The sequence below is a fragment of the Tursiops truncatus genome, chromosome 14 (assembly GCF_011762595.2).
Source record: "Tursiops truncatus isolate mTurTru1 chromosome 14, mTurTru1.mat.Y, whole genome shotgun sequence".
NCBI lineage: Eukaryota > Metazoa > Chordata > Mammalia > Artiodactyla > Delphinidae > Tursiops > Tursiops truncatus.
The window spans coordinates 64,432,072-64,448,533 of record NC_047047.1 but is presented as its reverse complement, the minus strand read 5'-3'; the positions used below and the strand labels follow the sequence as shown (position 1 = coordinate 64,448,533).

General features: G+C 53.3%; 1 protein-coding gene across 2 annotated transcripts in view; it reads right to left on the bottom strand.

Annotated features, from left to right (window-relative positions):
• Positions 1–2,530: 2,530 nt before the first annotated feature.
• The window catches only part of GALNT14 (polypeptide N-acetylgalactosaminyltransferase 14), a 222,474-nt gene continuing 208,542 nt past the window's right edge, over positions 2,531–16,462 (bottom strand). For both annotated transcript variants that reach the window (XM_073791464.1, XM_073791465.1), the window contains 2 exons: positions 4,311–4,430; positions 2,531–3,096 (listed from right to left, as the gene is read on the bottom strand). In XM_073791464.1, the coding sequence (XP_073647565.1) occupies positions 2,938–3,096; positions 4,311–4,430 (279 nt within the window). In that variant the 3' untranslated portion in view covers positions 2,531–2,937. The remainder of the gene's footprint in view (positions 3,097–4,310; positions 4,431–16,462) is intronic.

The window sequence follows — 16,462 nt, the reverse complement described above, 5'->3', positions numbered from 1 at the left end:
AACTCTGGCATTCAAACTGAACGATCAGAGTTGACCAAGGACTCTAATTCAGAACCCACTCAAAGACCTTACTGCCTGGCAAGGCTTGGCCACCCTTGCTCCGCTGCATAATTGCAGGACACAGGAATCTCAGACTGGGGCAGGCTGCCGTCCCACCCCGGTATCATCAGCTTTGCCTTGAATCGGCGGAGCTTTGGAACTGCTGCTATTCTTGCTTTTAAATCACAAATTACTCTTGCTTTGGCTCCATCACCATCCACTTACTGAAGAGAGGGTGTTTGGATAACCCTACACAGTTATAGGGATCCGTATTGGCTTTTTTTTTTTTGCGGTACGCGGGCCTCTCACTGCTGTGGTCTCTCCCATTGTGGAGCACAGGCTCCGGACACGCAGGCTCAGCGGCCATGGCTCACGGGCCCAGCCGCTCCGCGGCATGTGGGATCTTCCCGGACCGGGGCACGAACCCGTGTCCCCTGAATCAGCAAGCGGACTCTCAACCACTGTGCCACCAGGGAAGCCCTGGCATCAGTTTTTAAGTTCTGCTTTCCACTAAGGAGGTCGTAAGATGCATACCCTGCAGGTTCAAATGTGAACCTTTGGTGTCTCCATTAGCAAACTACCCCCCCACGTCCTTCACGGAGTCTTTGTTACCGTCCCAGCTTCTTTCACTAGTAAGAGGAAGGTCAGTGGGATCCCCGAGCCTTAGCTTTTCTGCCACATCTAAGCAGCTGAGATTAAAAAATAAAATGTTTGTCCCTCTGGGGCAGAGGTCTCCGTTCCTGTTTCCCCATTTCCATGGGTATTCAACAGAGACCTATGGCCACCTACACTCTGTGACTTTACAGGGGGAGTAAAAGGAGTAATGTCCCTTCCTCTTGGACAAGGAGTCGAGTTTCCAATCACACCTGGAGGAAAATACTCACTGAGAGCTTGATGTGCCTGACTCAGCGCTGGGGCTAAAGTAAGTCACGAGCCAGCTTTCCTGCCACCGGGGAACTCCCAGACAGGCACAGCTACAGAGGGAGACAGGGACACGGATGGGGACAATACCAGCTCCTTTAGTTATTTCAGTGCAGAATCTGTTTCCCCTATTTAGGGGAGAGGGCGCTGGTGAAACTGTTCTTTCTTCTCTGCAAAACTGGTTTAAACCCGGTGGCCCTGTAGCTTGAGCAGCCAACAGAACATCTTCTTCTATAGGTGTCTTTATCACATGGCCTCCTCGCCTTTCCACAGTGGGGCGTGAGTCAGCCCCACAGAGCCGTCAAATCGTAACTAAAGAAGGCAACAGGAGGACTGCATAAACAAATCCAGCCGAGGACACGCTGGATCTGCACTCAGCCCTTCACTCTCCACGTCTGCAGTGGTCCACAGTCATGGAGTTTTTAATGATGAGCTTGAACAACGGCCATCACGGAAGGCTTTCTGGATGAAGGGGAGACAGACACCCGTTCGGGGTATAAGATGGGAGATGGATTCCGAAGTGGATCCAAATGGCCCCCACCTCCTGGTACCAGCTCTCCTGTGTAATCCTCTCCCCTTGAGTGTGGCTGGGCCTAGCGGCTCACTTCTCTCAAATAGAATGTGGCAAAAGTGATGGGAGGTAACTTGTGAGACGAGGCTGGAAAGGACTGTGACTTGCATCTTGCTGGTACTCTTGCCTTCCTGGCTTGCTTGGCTGGTGGCTGGGTTAGAGAGGCCGACATGGCAAGGAACTGAGGGCAGCTTCTGGCCAACAGCGAAGGGCCACGTCCTACCCACAACCACTGCCACACCTTGACTGCAACCTTTCAAGTCACCCTGAAGCAGGGGACCCAGGGAGGCTACGCCCCATAGAAACTGTGCGGCCAGAGATGTGTGTTGCTTTAAGCTGCTAAGTTTTGGGGTCATTTGTTTCTCGGCGATAGCTAGCTAAAACCATTACTAATTAGCACGTGGTGAACTTACCTCGGCTGAGAACGTACAGGCAATTCCGGGAACTTTTAAACAACATGGATCGGTTCTTTTCTTAAAGCCTAGTTACTAAGAATGTACAACCACCATACCCAATTCCCAGAACACACTGGGGATTTGTTAGAGGAAGAAACTCCCACACCGATGGCCACAGACTCTAAAGCCATCAGGGCCCACAGAGACGCCTAGAGCAGTGATTCCAACCAGGGAGGAGCCTGGACCCTGCCCTGGACCTACTGCAGTGGGATCCCCACAGGTAGACCCTAGGGCTGCTGAATTGATGCAGTTTCCCCAGATGAGACTGTGTATCCCTAGGTAGGAAACACTGCTGTCCTTCGCCTCCCCCACTTGATGTAACAGGAGATGAAGGGCCAGAGAAGTTACGTGTCCTCTCCAGGTGGCACTGCCTGCCAGCGGCAGCTCAGGATCAGAGGGCAGGTTTCCCATCTCTCCGTCCTCTTTTTCCACCCCCAACAAGGCCCCACCACCTGCCCACCCCGACTCAAAGGAGAACTCAGCCTAGCTCTGAGCTAACCTAAGTGGAAAGAAAGGAGGAGAGACACAGACAGAACCTCCACGGTCCTTTATTTGTTTTGAAAAGCACCTCCGCCCTTCGTCTCTCAGTCGAGTCCTGGCCTAGTGACGACGAAGGCTGCTCTCTCTGGCCTCTTTCGTTAAGACAGGGAACCACATCAACACTTCCCATCGGATCTCTGCCTCCAGGTACCGTGCAGGGGCAGACCCAGCCAGGACTGGAACTTAACGGCCTTGAGAACACGGGGATCTGTCTCTGAGTTGCTCTTGGCTTGCAGTCTCTTCCTGCATCCTCCCTGACAGCCGTTCCTGTCCTGGCGGGGGGCGCTCTGCCTTCGCCTCCCCATTCAGGGCTTCTGCAGTAGTTCGGGGCTGCCTGCAGCCTGGTTTCCAGTCCGATTCTCATCCGGGGAAGCACCACCCCACGGCCCCCGCCGGTTCCGACACGGATCTTCAAGAGCTCACCAGGTCCCAGTGCTGGCTCATAAGTGAGGACTCACACGGATTGACAACGATCTCCCTGCCGTTCTCAGTGCCATCGCCAAACATGTCTGTGTCTAGGCAGAGGTGGGATGCCACATGCTCGATGCGGGAACCAGTCTTGGTCCATTGCTGGGAAGATGGAGAGGGGAGAGGATGAACCAGAATTCTCTGGCTAAGGTCCTGGGTCCTAGCAATAGTATTGGGAGTTCCAGCGTAATCAGAAATGTTGACACCACATGGCTAGGGTCATCCAGAGACTTGACTTCATGGTCTCATGGAGGAAGAAAACTGCAACTAATTGCCTTGCCAGGTATTGTTGTTGGTTTTCTTTTTTTTTTTATCGGATTAAAAAAAGTAAAAGCGAAATCAATATGTTTGCTAGGAAAACTCATTAGAAGGCAATAACTTTCCAAGCCATAGGCCAGAAAATGTGAAGCGAGTTAGTCACAGGAGCAGCTAAAGAAATGATCCACGCTCGGTATCTGCACCATCATGAAGAAGTGGGTGAGAATGAGGAGGCGGGGATGGTGAGGCAGCAGCGGGGAGGGGCTCCTGGGCAGCACCTGAAGCCGAACCTCTGCTCCTCCAAAGTGCTTCAGCACATGAGGGGCCCAAGTAGAGAGGGGGTCTCGTGCTGCTGCTTCCCAGACTTCACCTCACTGGACAAGGAGGGAGGGGATGGACACGTATTGGGGAGCTACCACTGACCAGGTATCATGGATCATCTCAGTGAACTGCTCTAAACAGCTACCCTGTGTGATGGGCATCATCAACCTCATTTCATAGAGGAGGAAACTGAAGCTCAGAGAGGTCCAGTAACCTGCCAAGGGTCACACAGCCAGTGAGCCATGAAAACGGATATTTGAATCTCGGTCTCTCTAACACCAGGACCCAGTTGGCAGGAAACTGAGTGGAGCCAACACTGTGCCGCCAGAGAAACTAGGCACAAGGTACATCCAGAGTGCTGTGAACTTTGCTGGACGTCCTGCCAGAGGCCAAGGCCCCCGAAGGCAGAGGTTCGAGTCTTGTTCATCCTTGTGGCCCCGCAGGCTCTGTCCCAGTATGCTCCTGCTCTGGGATCCTAGGTGGGCGTCGGAGCAAGACAGGGCAGTACAAGATACACACGCAAGCTGAGGTATAGCGCGGTCAATAGGCTTTCACACGGCAGCGCATCGCTGCTGTGGGCACCACGGATGGTATCAGAGGCCCCTCCCTCCCTCTCCTAACCAGAGAACCTCTTCCTTATCAACCCTTCCTCCTCTGAAGCTTCTCTCTTTTCCTGCACACGAGACTTAGACCCACACCGGCGGCCACGTCCCAGGGCAGACGCGCTGAGCACTTACCTGTCTGTCATCTCCATTCTTGCAAAGGACAAGAACCACCGGGGCGCCAGGGAACAAGGTGATGACTGACAGGCACAGCTCCTCCTGGAGGATCTGCTGGGTGTATGTGAAGGCCCAGATCTGGAGGGGAAGAGGCCAGAAAGGGTCACCTCAGGATGCTTGGAAGCCACCCCTGTTGGGATACTACTGTGCCTACGTGTGACAATTAGCGCAGCTTGGTACGAAGCACTGGGCGGGGCGGGGGGGCGGTCCTAGCGGGAATCGACTATCAACAGGTGACCTGGGAAAATGCTACTCAAGAGCCAGAGGTTCTTGGGTCACACCCTCGGTGAAGTCCCCGCCCCTATCCCAAGAAGGGGACTGGCCTGGGGCATGCAGGCTGCCTCTGAGAGGCAAGGACCAATTCCGGGCTTTGGGCAGGAGACTGAAGGACACCCCGGCTGAACTGCATGGTCTCCAGTTTCTCCGTTTGGATTGGTGTCTGTTCCCCACACTTGACATTTCACATAGCTACCCGGCAGGTCACACCCCCCATCCTCCCAGCTGTCTTTAGAATGTCCCTTCTTTGAAAAGGAGTCCAAATTGGCACCCTGAGAACGTGAGAGTTGTGACAAGAGGCAGATGGAGGGGCAAAGGGAATGAGGAGGGGGTGGGAGAGGAGAAGGAAGGAAAGAAGGAAGTTGTGAGAAGTAAAATCATTCCAAGAGGGCGCATGCACGCCAGCACTCCAGGAGAACAGAGCACTTGGCCCCGGACCTCCTGCATGGGGAGCAGCTAAGGAATCGGATGGACATGCAGAGTTCTGACGGAGGCGAAGGGAACGGGGCGTTCGGTGAGGTTCATTACGAGGAAGGAGGAATGTTTCCTTCAAGCGCCAGAGACCAGAGAGCAACCAACTGCTGAAGCAGCCCGGGCCACCGCCCAGCTCTTCGATCAGGGGCGGAAATGCTGGCATAATAGTTGTCAAACGTGAACCTTCAAGAGGTTTTTCCTAGGTTGTAAAACAGGGATAACATCTGTCCTTTGTCTTATCATGGGGCAACGAAGACTTGTGAATCGGATGCCCCAACGGGAGCTGCAGAGAGGACCCCTTTAAGGGCTGTATCTCTCCTCTTCCACGACACCCTTACCGTCCAGTGGACCTTCTGTCCCTGCACCAGGCCACTTGGTGTCGAGAGACGACCTAGACCAGAAAGTACTCCCTGGGGAGTGGATGGAAATAGAGACGAACAAAGACTGGCTGTGAGTTGAGAATTCCTGAAGCCTGGGGATGGGTACACGGGGGTTCTTCATACTCTTCCACTGAGTTCGATTTCTGTATCTATTCAGTTGTTTTTTTTGTTTTTAATAATAAAACGTTAGGAAATGTACTCTTCTGGCCTTGTGAACATCACCATGCTACGCAAACCATTTGCCTTCCTCCAGGGTAAGCTGCAAGGGGAAGACACCTGTATACATGGAGGTAACGTCGGAACCATGACAAGATGGCTAATAGAGGCTCACATTTCTTGAGCATCTACTATGTGCCAGGCACTGTTCTGGGAGCTTTACACATGTTAACTTAATCACAAGACTCCAATTAGGTAGGTGTTGTCATTATTCCCCTTTTACAGATGAGGAAGGTAAGGCTCAGAGAGGTTATCCTAAGTCAGGTACACAAAGTGGCCCCTACACTCACTCTCCCCAACAGCTCAATTTGAGCTACTGCTGCCGCTGGGGTCATGGCTCGTTCCGGGCCCTTTGATTCAGTTTAATCTTGGGAGACCCCTCCTCCAGGTCGTAAATATTAAAACGATAGATCAGCTCCTCCTTGACAGGAGATAGCTGGCAGGAGCTTCCTCCTCTCGGCCACTTCCCAGTGGCAGCCCCTGTGAGAAGGGAAACCAAGGTCACACCCCGTGTCGGGGGGCGGGGAGGGGGCAGACCAGAGAGTAGGCCCCTCCCCTGACACTGATGGGAACCGGGCAAGAGTATGAACGGAGGCCCACCCGCCGCGGACGCCACACCAGGCCAGGGGACACGCGTGGCGCTGGCTTCCAGCCTGGGCTGCCCCCCTTTACTTCCCACCCCACCTCTGTCCCCCACTGTGAACTCCCAGCCTGCATCTCCCTGCTTGGTCACTCCTCTCTAAAGGGTCCCCCTAGGGCCTGGGTGTGTGGACCTGGGACACAGTCCATCCTCTGGAACGGATCCAGGGGAGAGAGATCCACACAAGTCCCAAAATCAGGCTCGGGTCATTAGGGTGGATTCTGGGGTCCTACACATTTGGGGAGTGTAATGTAGAAGGCGGACACAGGTCCTAGGCGTGAGCCCTGAGAATTCCTTGGCCTGTGGTGCGGGGGGAGAGCAGGGCCCAGGTACAAGGGCAGGGCTGCCAGGGGGCCATTTGCCCAGGCCCACCGTACCACTGGCCTCAATGTTAGACTTCTGCATTGCCTGGAAATGAGGATAAACACACAGTCACCGACATGGAAAGAAGATGAGGCTCATCGCTCCGTCCCACTACCCGACCACACAGCTTGCAGTGAACCATGAATTAGCATCTTAAAAATAAACCCCGTAATTATCTTACAATCACTACAATACACTAGCTTTGTGTTTTTTATGTTAAAAGCATTAATTGATTAAATATAAAAACTTAAAATATACCACAATTTCTGGTAGCCCATTTTGGCACTTTTTTTTTTTTTTTTGGCGGTACGCGGGCCTCTCACTGTTGTGGCCTCTCCCGTTGTGGAGCACAGGCTCCGGACGCGCAGGCTCAGCGGCCATGGCTCACGGGCCCAGCCGCTCCGCGGCATGTGGGATCTTCCCGGACCGGGGCACGAACCGGCGTCCCCTGCATCGGCAGGCGGACTCTCAACCACTGCGCCACCAGGGAAGCCCTGGGCACTTCTTTTTGAATATCCTTAGGGGCTTCAAAAACCAGAAGTGCTGAGGATGGCGTGGGGTAGGGTGGGGAGTGGTGGTCCTTTTAACTCTGAGACACCCCATCCACAAACGCCTTCTGGGAAGGAATGTATATGGTACCCTGGGGGCTCTGAGGAAACCACCTCGAGACGCCCGGGGGAGAACGTGCACAGGCACAGACAGGTATTGAAGCCCTCATACTATGTGGACTTTCCATTAGCTGGTGCTATACTGGCATCGAAATAATTCAGCCTCGCAATTGCCCAGAGGGACGCAGCTCTGTGGCCACACATATGCAAGAGAAGAGAGTTAAGAGGGAAGCAGAACATGGGAGCAGGTGGGGAAGGAAGCAAGGAGAGGTTTTCCGATTCCTATTCTGCGGCCTGTCAGGCTTTGCAGAATGGTCGGTGATGAATGGATTTATTAAATGAATCTCAGAGTCAGAAATGAATTCAAGAAGGCGGCAGTGGTTGCTCAGGCTGGCCTGGCCTCGACTGGTGAGCATTGGCGGCTCCATTTCGGGGACTGGCAAAGTCACAGCCTTCAACCCAATGCACACAGACACGGCCATATCCATGGAAGCTAACCCAGAGGCCATCCTGGAGGTGGTGTGGGATGCCTCGCCCCTCTGGGACGGGCTGGTAAGGGGTCGAGGAGGAGGCAGTCCATTCCTGGCCCTCCAGCCTCTTTGCTGCTGCCCTGGAAGAGGGGAACTGATGCTGGGGAGGGGATGGTCCAGGCCGGACAGCCTGAAGGCCTTCTGTGCTTGGAGGAAGTCTCTGGAGCTGCCAGTGTGGGTGGGAGACAGGAGTGACCCGTCACTGGGGGAGGAGACTTCTCGCTAGTAAATGCTCACCTGGCCATGGCAGCTAGCCTGGGGCTTACTGTCCTGCACTGGCTGGAAGAGCAGAGAGGAAAGATTTTCTTCAGAGGAGATACCTGAAGGAATAAAGTTCTGAAGGGAGCAGGCATGATGCTAAGCTGGGGCCCAAGCCCAGGGGCTGATCTTAGAATGGTCCAGAGCCACCGCCAGTAGGCAAGGGCACTGCTTTCCAGCTGGGGTGATTTTGCCCCTAGCCACCTACCCAGGGGACAGCTGGCAGTGTCTGGAGGCATTGTTTGACTATTATGACTAGGTCGGGGCTGTTACTGACACCTAGTGGGTGTGGTCAGGGATGTTGCTAAACATTCTACAATGCACAGACAGTCCCTGCAACAAAGAATTACCTGGTACTAATGCCAACTGTGCTGAGGTTGAGAAACCCTAGCCTAGCCTTTTTTTTTTTTAGTTTTTGTTGGATATAGTTGCTTTACAATGTTGTGTTAGTTTCTGCTGTACAGCAAAGTGAATCAGCTATCTATAAACACATATCCCCTCTTTTTTGGGTTTCCTTCCCATTTAGGTCACCACAGAGCACTGAGCAATAAATTCTCATTACCTAGCCTAGTCTTAAGAGCTTGGTGTCTGGAGGCGGCAGGGCCGTGTCTGAACCCTGCTCTGGCGCTACTAGCATATGACCTGGGTAGCCTTGGTCACCTCCTCTAAGCCTGCTGTGAAACCCCCATCTGTGAAGTGGGGGTTATTGTGAAGCTGAAACAAGCAGATGTTCGTGGAGCACTCAGCCCACTGCCCGGCCCCTGGAGGAGAGGCTCCGTGAACCATCTTTTTCCAACACATGGGAAGGAGTGGTTGGAGAGGACAGAGAAACATTGCCATGTGGACAGACGTTAGGGGGCTGTGTTTTCCTTAAGGCAGAAGCATACATCATTTTCTGCTGGTGGTGAGTTCCCTGTTCAAAAATTCTCCCGTGTGGAGAAGAGTAAACAACGGAGAAGAAACAGTGGATGGGAGGCAGCCCTGCTGGCTGTGCTGTGGTTAGACGGCCAAAGTAACTCGGTGCCGAGGGACGCTTCTGTTCTTGATTGTTCACCTTCCGCTGTCTACGTGACCCTCACAGCCACCCTGGGAAGTAGGTACGATTGGATGGAAGGTGGACTGAGGTCAGTAGTTGCTCTGGGCAATGCCAGGGGCAGACCCTGGGGTTGACTGTGAATGCGGGACCTCCCTGGTGAGACGGGATCTGAGCCAAGCGCGTCCAAGGCCACGGGCTGGCCTCAAACCTCGTAGGCCACACTGGGCATTGCCCTCGTCCATCGAACACGCCCCTGAAGCTGCTTCAGACAAGATGCTGGGAATGAATGAGTGGGTCCAAGCGAACCTTTAGTTCAGCCGACCTCTTGATGCGCCTGTATGGCTGCGGGACCCCCAGATGCACTGACTGGCTGTGCGGGGGCCCTTCATCACCCGCAGGGACACTCAGCCGTGCCCTGGTGGGGGCCCTCTGACCAGGGGCGGCTCTGAGACACGCTCCTCTCCTTCAACTGGGACTAGACTCACTTCGGGGATCTTTGTTTCCAGTCCATCGTGTCCTTTCCTCCCAAGTTGTAAGAAGACACCCAGTACATATTGTGTTAGGCCAGGCTGTTGGACTCTGGAGTGACTGCCGGGGCTAAGACCCTGGCTCGCTTGTTTTTTAACCCCATAAACTTGGGTGAGTTACTTAACCCTGCGCCTCAGTCCCCTCAGCTCTGAAATGCAGACTGCAGCAGTCCCGTACTCGGAGGGTCCAGTATGGTGCTGAACAGGGAGCAAGTGCTCAGTTACCCTCCGCCCGTTGGCTGTGATAGTGGAGGATGCCAACAGGAGGAGAGACGGCCCTGGAGATCCTCCTTTGGAAAACTGCCTTTGCTTCGCCTCCCAGGACAGATGCTGGAGAGGCAGTCGTGATGGGGCCATTCCCAAGGGTGTGCTGAGAAAGCCGGGGAGGAAGGGTGGTGTCAGGCAGGGAAGGTGACCGCTGGCAACCTGTCCCACTGGCAGACTCACCGAGAGGTGCCAGTGTGAGTCCGGGTTTGGGGGAAGAGCTTTGACCTTCATCTCACCCACCCAGGCTACCTAGTGGCCTGCATGCATCCCTCACAAGCCAGTAGCCTGAACTGCTGGGGATCCAGGTGGCAGGACACACTAAAAAGGTTTTCATTTATGTTTTTTCCCTTTCTTTAAATGGGGATACAGTGAGATTGGTGCATCTGTCTTCTTTCTATCTTTCACAAGTGTTTTTCTAGGGAATCCAATAAAATTGAGAGGAAACTTACTACCCAGAAGGCTTCTGCGGCTTCACACATTTACAAACTGATGATGTATTTCTCCTTCTACCCAAGGCATCAGGTTGCTGCCATCTTGAATACACACGCAGGTTAGATATTTTGTTCCCAAGGTTGACAAACCAGCCAAAGAAAGGGAAGGGAGGGAGGGTGAGGGGTGGATGGGGCTGCGGTGGAGCAGGGTCGTGAGCCAGCATTGGGGCCATAGGACAGCCATGGTTGGATGGTCTCCTTTCAACAATGAGGACAGCCACGTGCACGGGGACACGCCACCTGGAGAGTCAGTGGCCAGCTGGAAGCAGAGCTCAGGGCCCCCGAGCCCCATCCTCTGCTGCTCTTTCACCCCACGTGTTGAAGACGCCGGAATCTACCACCCAAATAACCCGAGCCTGATTTCGGGACTTGTGTGGCTCTCTCTCCCCTGGGTCCGTTCCAGAGGATGGACTGTGTCCCAGGTCCACACACCCAGGCCCTAGGGGGACCCTTGAGAGGGGAGTGACCAAACAGGGAGATGCAGGCTGGGAGTTCACAGTGGGGGACAGAGGTGGGGTGGGAAGTAAAGGGGGGCAGCCCAGGCTGGAAGCCAGCGCCACGCGTGTCCCCTGGCCTGGTGTGGCGTCCGCGGCGGGTGGGCCTCCGTTCATACTCTTGCCCGGTTCCCATCAGTGTCAGGGGAGGGGCCTACTCTCTGGTCTGCCCCCTCCCCGCCCCCCGACACGGGGTGTGACCTTGGTTTCCCTTCTCACAGGGGCTGCCACTGGGAAGTGGCCGAGAGGAGGAAGCTCCTGCCAGCTATCTCCTGTCAAGGAGGAGCTGATCTATCGTTTTAATATTTACGACCTGGAGGAGGGGTCTCCCGAGATTAAACTGAATCAAAGGGCCTGGAACGAGCCATGACCCCAGCGGCAGCAGTAGCTCGAGCAGAGCTGTGGAGCCAGGTTTCCAAATCCTGCCTTACTTCCAAATCCTCACTTACTAGTGTGTGACCTTGGAGAATTTTCTCCAGGTCTCACGTTCATTATCTGCAAAACGAGGATAATAGTAACACTTAATCGGCTTGACGTGGCCTCTCAGAGACAGAGAGGTAGGGGCAGGAGAGAAGGTGAACGAGGCACAGGAAGGGGTCTGAGGGGCAGATGCAACTTCTCTGGACAGGCCACGAGGCAGGACAAGCTGAGAGACGCAAGAGGGGAGAAGAGGCAAAGGAGGGTTATCACCTTAGCAGGAGGCGCTGGGAAGGAGGACGACGGGACGGGTGGTTTACGTAGGAAAGAGCAGCAGACACCGAAAGCATGAGAAACGTAGTGTAAGTCAGTCCTGCAAGGGTATATACTCCACGCACACACGTGCACACGCCCAGAAACACATGCACACGCCCACACACTTGGGGGACGAGTCTAGCTGAAATTGCTGTGCGGATTTCTATCAGTGGGTTCAACGCCTTCAGAATACTTGGACAGGCATCCCAGGCCTGCCGTTGGCCGCGCGTCCCGCTAGGAGAGGGCTGTGTCTAACCCGGCGTAATCCCACCCGGCACCCCAGCATGCAGCCTGGTGCCCAGGGCACCGTGCACACTCGGCGGGTGTCATCTGTTGAAGGGAACTGAACATCGTCCTGTCTCCTGTGTTCTTCCCATATCCTGAATTCGCACTGCTGCCACACACACCCAACTGTTCTCTCCAGAGCACAGAGGAGTGACAGCTTGGCACGATTTTCTACAGAAGAACTCTTCGCTCACTTGAACCCTGTTACTCTGCTAAACCTTAGTTTCCCACAGCGACAGCTTTCTCCTCTCCCCTTTCTCACTCCGCTGGGACGTCAGCCAGAACAGGTACCACTCTCCTCTAGTCAAATAAAGGCCTGGCAGCTTCCCCCTGGGCCAGGCTATTGGGTGGCCCCTCCCTGAGCCCCAGAGATCCCATGGCTCCCCCCGCCACCTTCCTTATGCAGCCAAAGACATGAAGTACCAGAAAAACCCCTACTTTGCTGGAAACAGAGGCGGCAAACTTCTGTCTCAGGGAAAGGGGGATGATAACGTTTTGGCTGTTTGCGATCCCCATGAGCAGGGCCCACACGTGGATTCAGAAGACAGGGACGTGCGTTATCTACTCACACATTCTACAAAACGCCACTGACAAGTGGTATCATTCTCAGCCAGGCTGCCGCACCTAGAGTGAAACCGACACCTCTGTCTCCTTCCCCTTTTCCTGTCTGACTCAGGCAGCCCGCTTCCGTGTCTTGCTGGAGCGGAGATTATTTTTGGAAAAGATCTCAGCAAGCTGGAGGCTGGTGGTGCGATGCCTCAAATGCCAGGCTGAGAGTGTGGGTTTCTGTGGCGGACGATGGGGAGCCATTGAAGGCTGCATGGGGATGGGGGACAATGGTTTGGTGAGCACATGTTACTGGAGGCTGTGGCCAGCATCTAACACAGTGGTTCCCAAGCAGGGTGGTTGTGTCCCCCAGGGGCATTTGGTAAAGCCTGGAGACAGCTTTGACCGGCTGCTGCTAGACGGCCTACAGTACACAGGATGGGCCCTACCACAGAGTGACCCAGCCCCAAACGTCAAGAGTGCCGAGGCTGAGGGCCGCTGATCTGGCATGAAGAAGCGAATGTTGGGGCCATGAGCAGCTATTCTGAGGGGAGAAGGGACGGGATTTGCAGGAATGGGGGATGTGGGAGAAAGAGAAGCCATGGAAGACGGACAGGAGAGAATTAGTGGCGTGATGAGGTGGCCGGGGAGCCTGACGGGCGCTTGGAGCCATCTGTTGGCTTGAGTTTCCGAGGCGTTTGCTGTGGTTGTGGACTCACTAGATCACCCTGTGTTTGAGAGGGAGAGTCCGGCAGGGATGTCTCAGTGTAAACCCGCCATCCTGGAGCCACCTCCTGGGCTCTCACAGCCTCCTACCCCTGAGGATAAAAGTCAGTCTCCTCAGCTGGGAAAAGGGGCCATGACGCGCCTCTTCCCTCCTCTCCAGTCTTACCTTTGCTGCTCCCTCACCATTCTACCCCTCTGACCACAGTCTCCCTGCAGCCTTTCAAAGGCACCCTGGCTCCCAGCCCCGGCCCTTGGTACCTGCTGGATTTGCCCACCTGCCCTTTCTTCCCTTCGTGACCTGGCCTATTTCTACTCATCTCTCAGGATACAGCTCATTTTCAGGTCCTCTGGGAAGACTTCCCCAATCCTTGTGTAGAAGTTGGATATCATCTCTCTGCACTTCTATAGCACCAAGGACCAAACTCTCTCCAGGACAGAGATTATATCAAAATGGCTGCTGACTTGCTTCTTTTTGCATTAGATCCCTCGAGGGGCCATGGTGGCCTGCAACCTAGCCCTTCACCTATGCATCTCCACAGTCAACAGAGTCTACACAGACGTTTGTAGAGTGAATGAATGAATAAATGAATGAATTCATGGATGGATGAAGATACAGAATTTGTGAATCAAGAAAACAGAGGAGGAGAGAGGGAAGATGGCGGAAGAGTAAGATGCGGAGATCACCTTTCTCCCCACAGATAACATCAGAAATATATCTACATGTGGAACAACTCCTACAGAACACCTACTGAATGCTGGCAGAAGACCTCAGACTTCCCAAAAGGCAAGAAAGTCCCCAAGTACCTGGGTAGGGCAAAAGAAAACAGAATAAACAGAGACAAAAGAATAGGGACGGGACCTGCACCGGTGGGAGGGAACCGTGAAGGAGGAAAGGTTTCCACACACTAGAAGCCCCTTTGCGGGCGGAGACTGCGGGTGGAGGAGTGGGGGAGATTCGGGGCCGCGGAGGAGAGCACAGCAACAGGGGTGCAGAGGACAAAGCGGAGAGACTCCTGCACAGAGGATCAGGGCCAACCGGCACTCACCAGCCCGAGAGGCTTGTCTGCTCACCCGCCGGGGCGGGCGGGGCTGGGAGCTGAGGCTTGGGCTTTGGTCGGAGGCAGGGACAGAACTGGGGTTGGCGGCGTGAACACAGCCTGCAGGGGGTTAGTGCGCCACAGCTGGCCGGGAGGGAGTCTGGGGGAAAGTCTGGACCTGCCTAAGAGGCAAGAGACTTTTTCTTACCTCTTTGTTTTCTGGTGCGCGAGGAGAGGGGATTAAGAGCACTGCTTAAAGGAGCTCCAGAGACGGCCGCGAGCCGCGGCTAAAAGCGCGGACCCCAGAGACGGGCATGAGACACTAAGGCTGCTGCTGCCGCCACAAAGAAGCCTGGGTGCCAGCACAGGTCACTATCCACACCCCATTTCCGCGGAGCCTGTGCAGCCCGCCACTGCCAGGGTCCCGGGATCCAGGGACAACTTCCCCGGGAGAACGCACGGTGTGCCTCAGGCTGGTGCAATGTCATGCCGGCCTCTGCCGCCGCAGGCTTGCCCCGCATCGGTACCCCTCCCTCCCCCCGGCCTGAGTGAGCCAGAGCCCCCGAATCAGCGGCTCCTTTAACCCCATCCTGTCTGAGCAAAGAACAGACGCCCTCCAGCGACCTACACGCAGAGGTGGGGCCAAATCCAAAGCTGAGCCCCTGGGAGCTGTGAGAACAAAGAAGAGAAAGAGAAATCTCTCCCAGCAGCCTCAGGAGCAGCGGATTAAAGCTCCACAATCAACTTGATGTACCCTGCATCTGTGGAACACCTGAATAGACAACCAATCATTCCAAATTGAGGAGGTGGACTTTGAGAGCAAGATTTATTATTTTTTCCCCTTTTCCTCTTTTTGTGTGTATGTGTATGCTTCTGTGTGAGATTTTGTCTGTATAGCTTTGCGTTCACCATTTGTCCTAGGGTTCTATCCATCCGTTTTTTCTTTACTTTTCAAAAAAATTGTTTTTCTTAATAATTATTTTTTATTTTAATAACTTTATTTTATTTTATCTTATTTTATTTTCTTTTATCCTGTTTCTTTCTTTCTACTTTTTCTCCCTTTTATTCTGACCCGTGTGGATGAAAGGCTCTTGGTGCTGCAGCCAGGAGTCAGTGCTGTGCCTCTGAGGTGGGAGAGCCAACTTCAGGACACTGGTCCACAAGAGACCTCCCAGCTCCACGTAATAACAAACGGCGAAAATCTCCCAGAGGTCTCCATCTCAACACCAACACCCAGCTTCACTCAACGACCAGCAAGCTACAGTGCTGGACACCCTATGCCAAACAACTAGCAACACAGGAACACATTAGCAGAGAGGCTGCCTAAAATCATAATAAGTCCACAGACACCCCAAAACACACCACCAGATGTGGACCTGCCCACCAGAAAGACAAGATCCAGCCTCATCCTCCAGAACACAGGCACTAGTCCCCTCCACCAGGAAGCCTACACAATCCACTAAACCAACCTTAGCCTCTGGGGACAGACACCAAAAACAACAGGAACTATGAATCTGCAGCCTGCAAAAAGGAGACCCTAAACACAGTAAGATAAGCAAAATGAGAAGACAGAAAAACACACAGCAGATGAAGGAGCAAGATAAAAACCCACCAGACCAAACAAATGAAGAGGAAATAGGCAGTCTACCTGAAAAAGAATTCAGAAAATGATAGTAAAGATGATCCAACATCTTGGAAATAGAATAGAAAAAGTGCAAGAAACATTTAACAAGGACCTAGAAGAACTAAAGATGAAACAAGCAACGATGAACAACACAATGAAATTAAAAATACTTTAGAAGGGATCAACAGCAGAGTAACTGAGGCAAAAGAACGGATAAGTGAACTGGAAGATAAAATAGTGGAAATAACTACTGCAGAGCAGAATAAAGACAAAAGAATGAAAAGAACTGAGGACAGTCTCAGAGACCTCTGGGACAACATTAAATGCACCAACATCTGAATTATAGGAGTTCCAGAAGAAAAAAAGAAAGGGACTGAGAAAATATTTGAAGAGATTATAGTTGAAAACATCTCTAATATGGGAAAGGAAATAGTTAATCAAGTCCAGGAAGCACAGAGAGTCCCATACAGGATAAATCCAAGGAGAAATACGCCAATACACATATTAATCAAACTGTCAAAAATTAAATACAAAGAAAACATATTAAAAGCAGCAAGGGAAAAACAACAAATAACACACAAGGGAATCCCCATAGGGTTA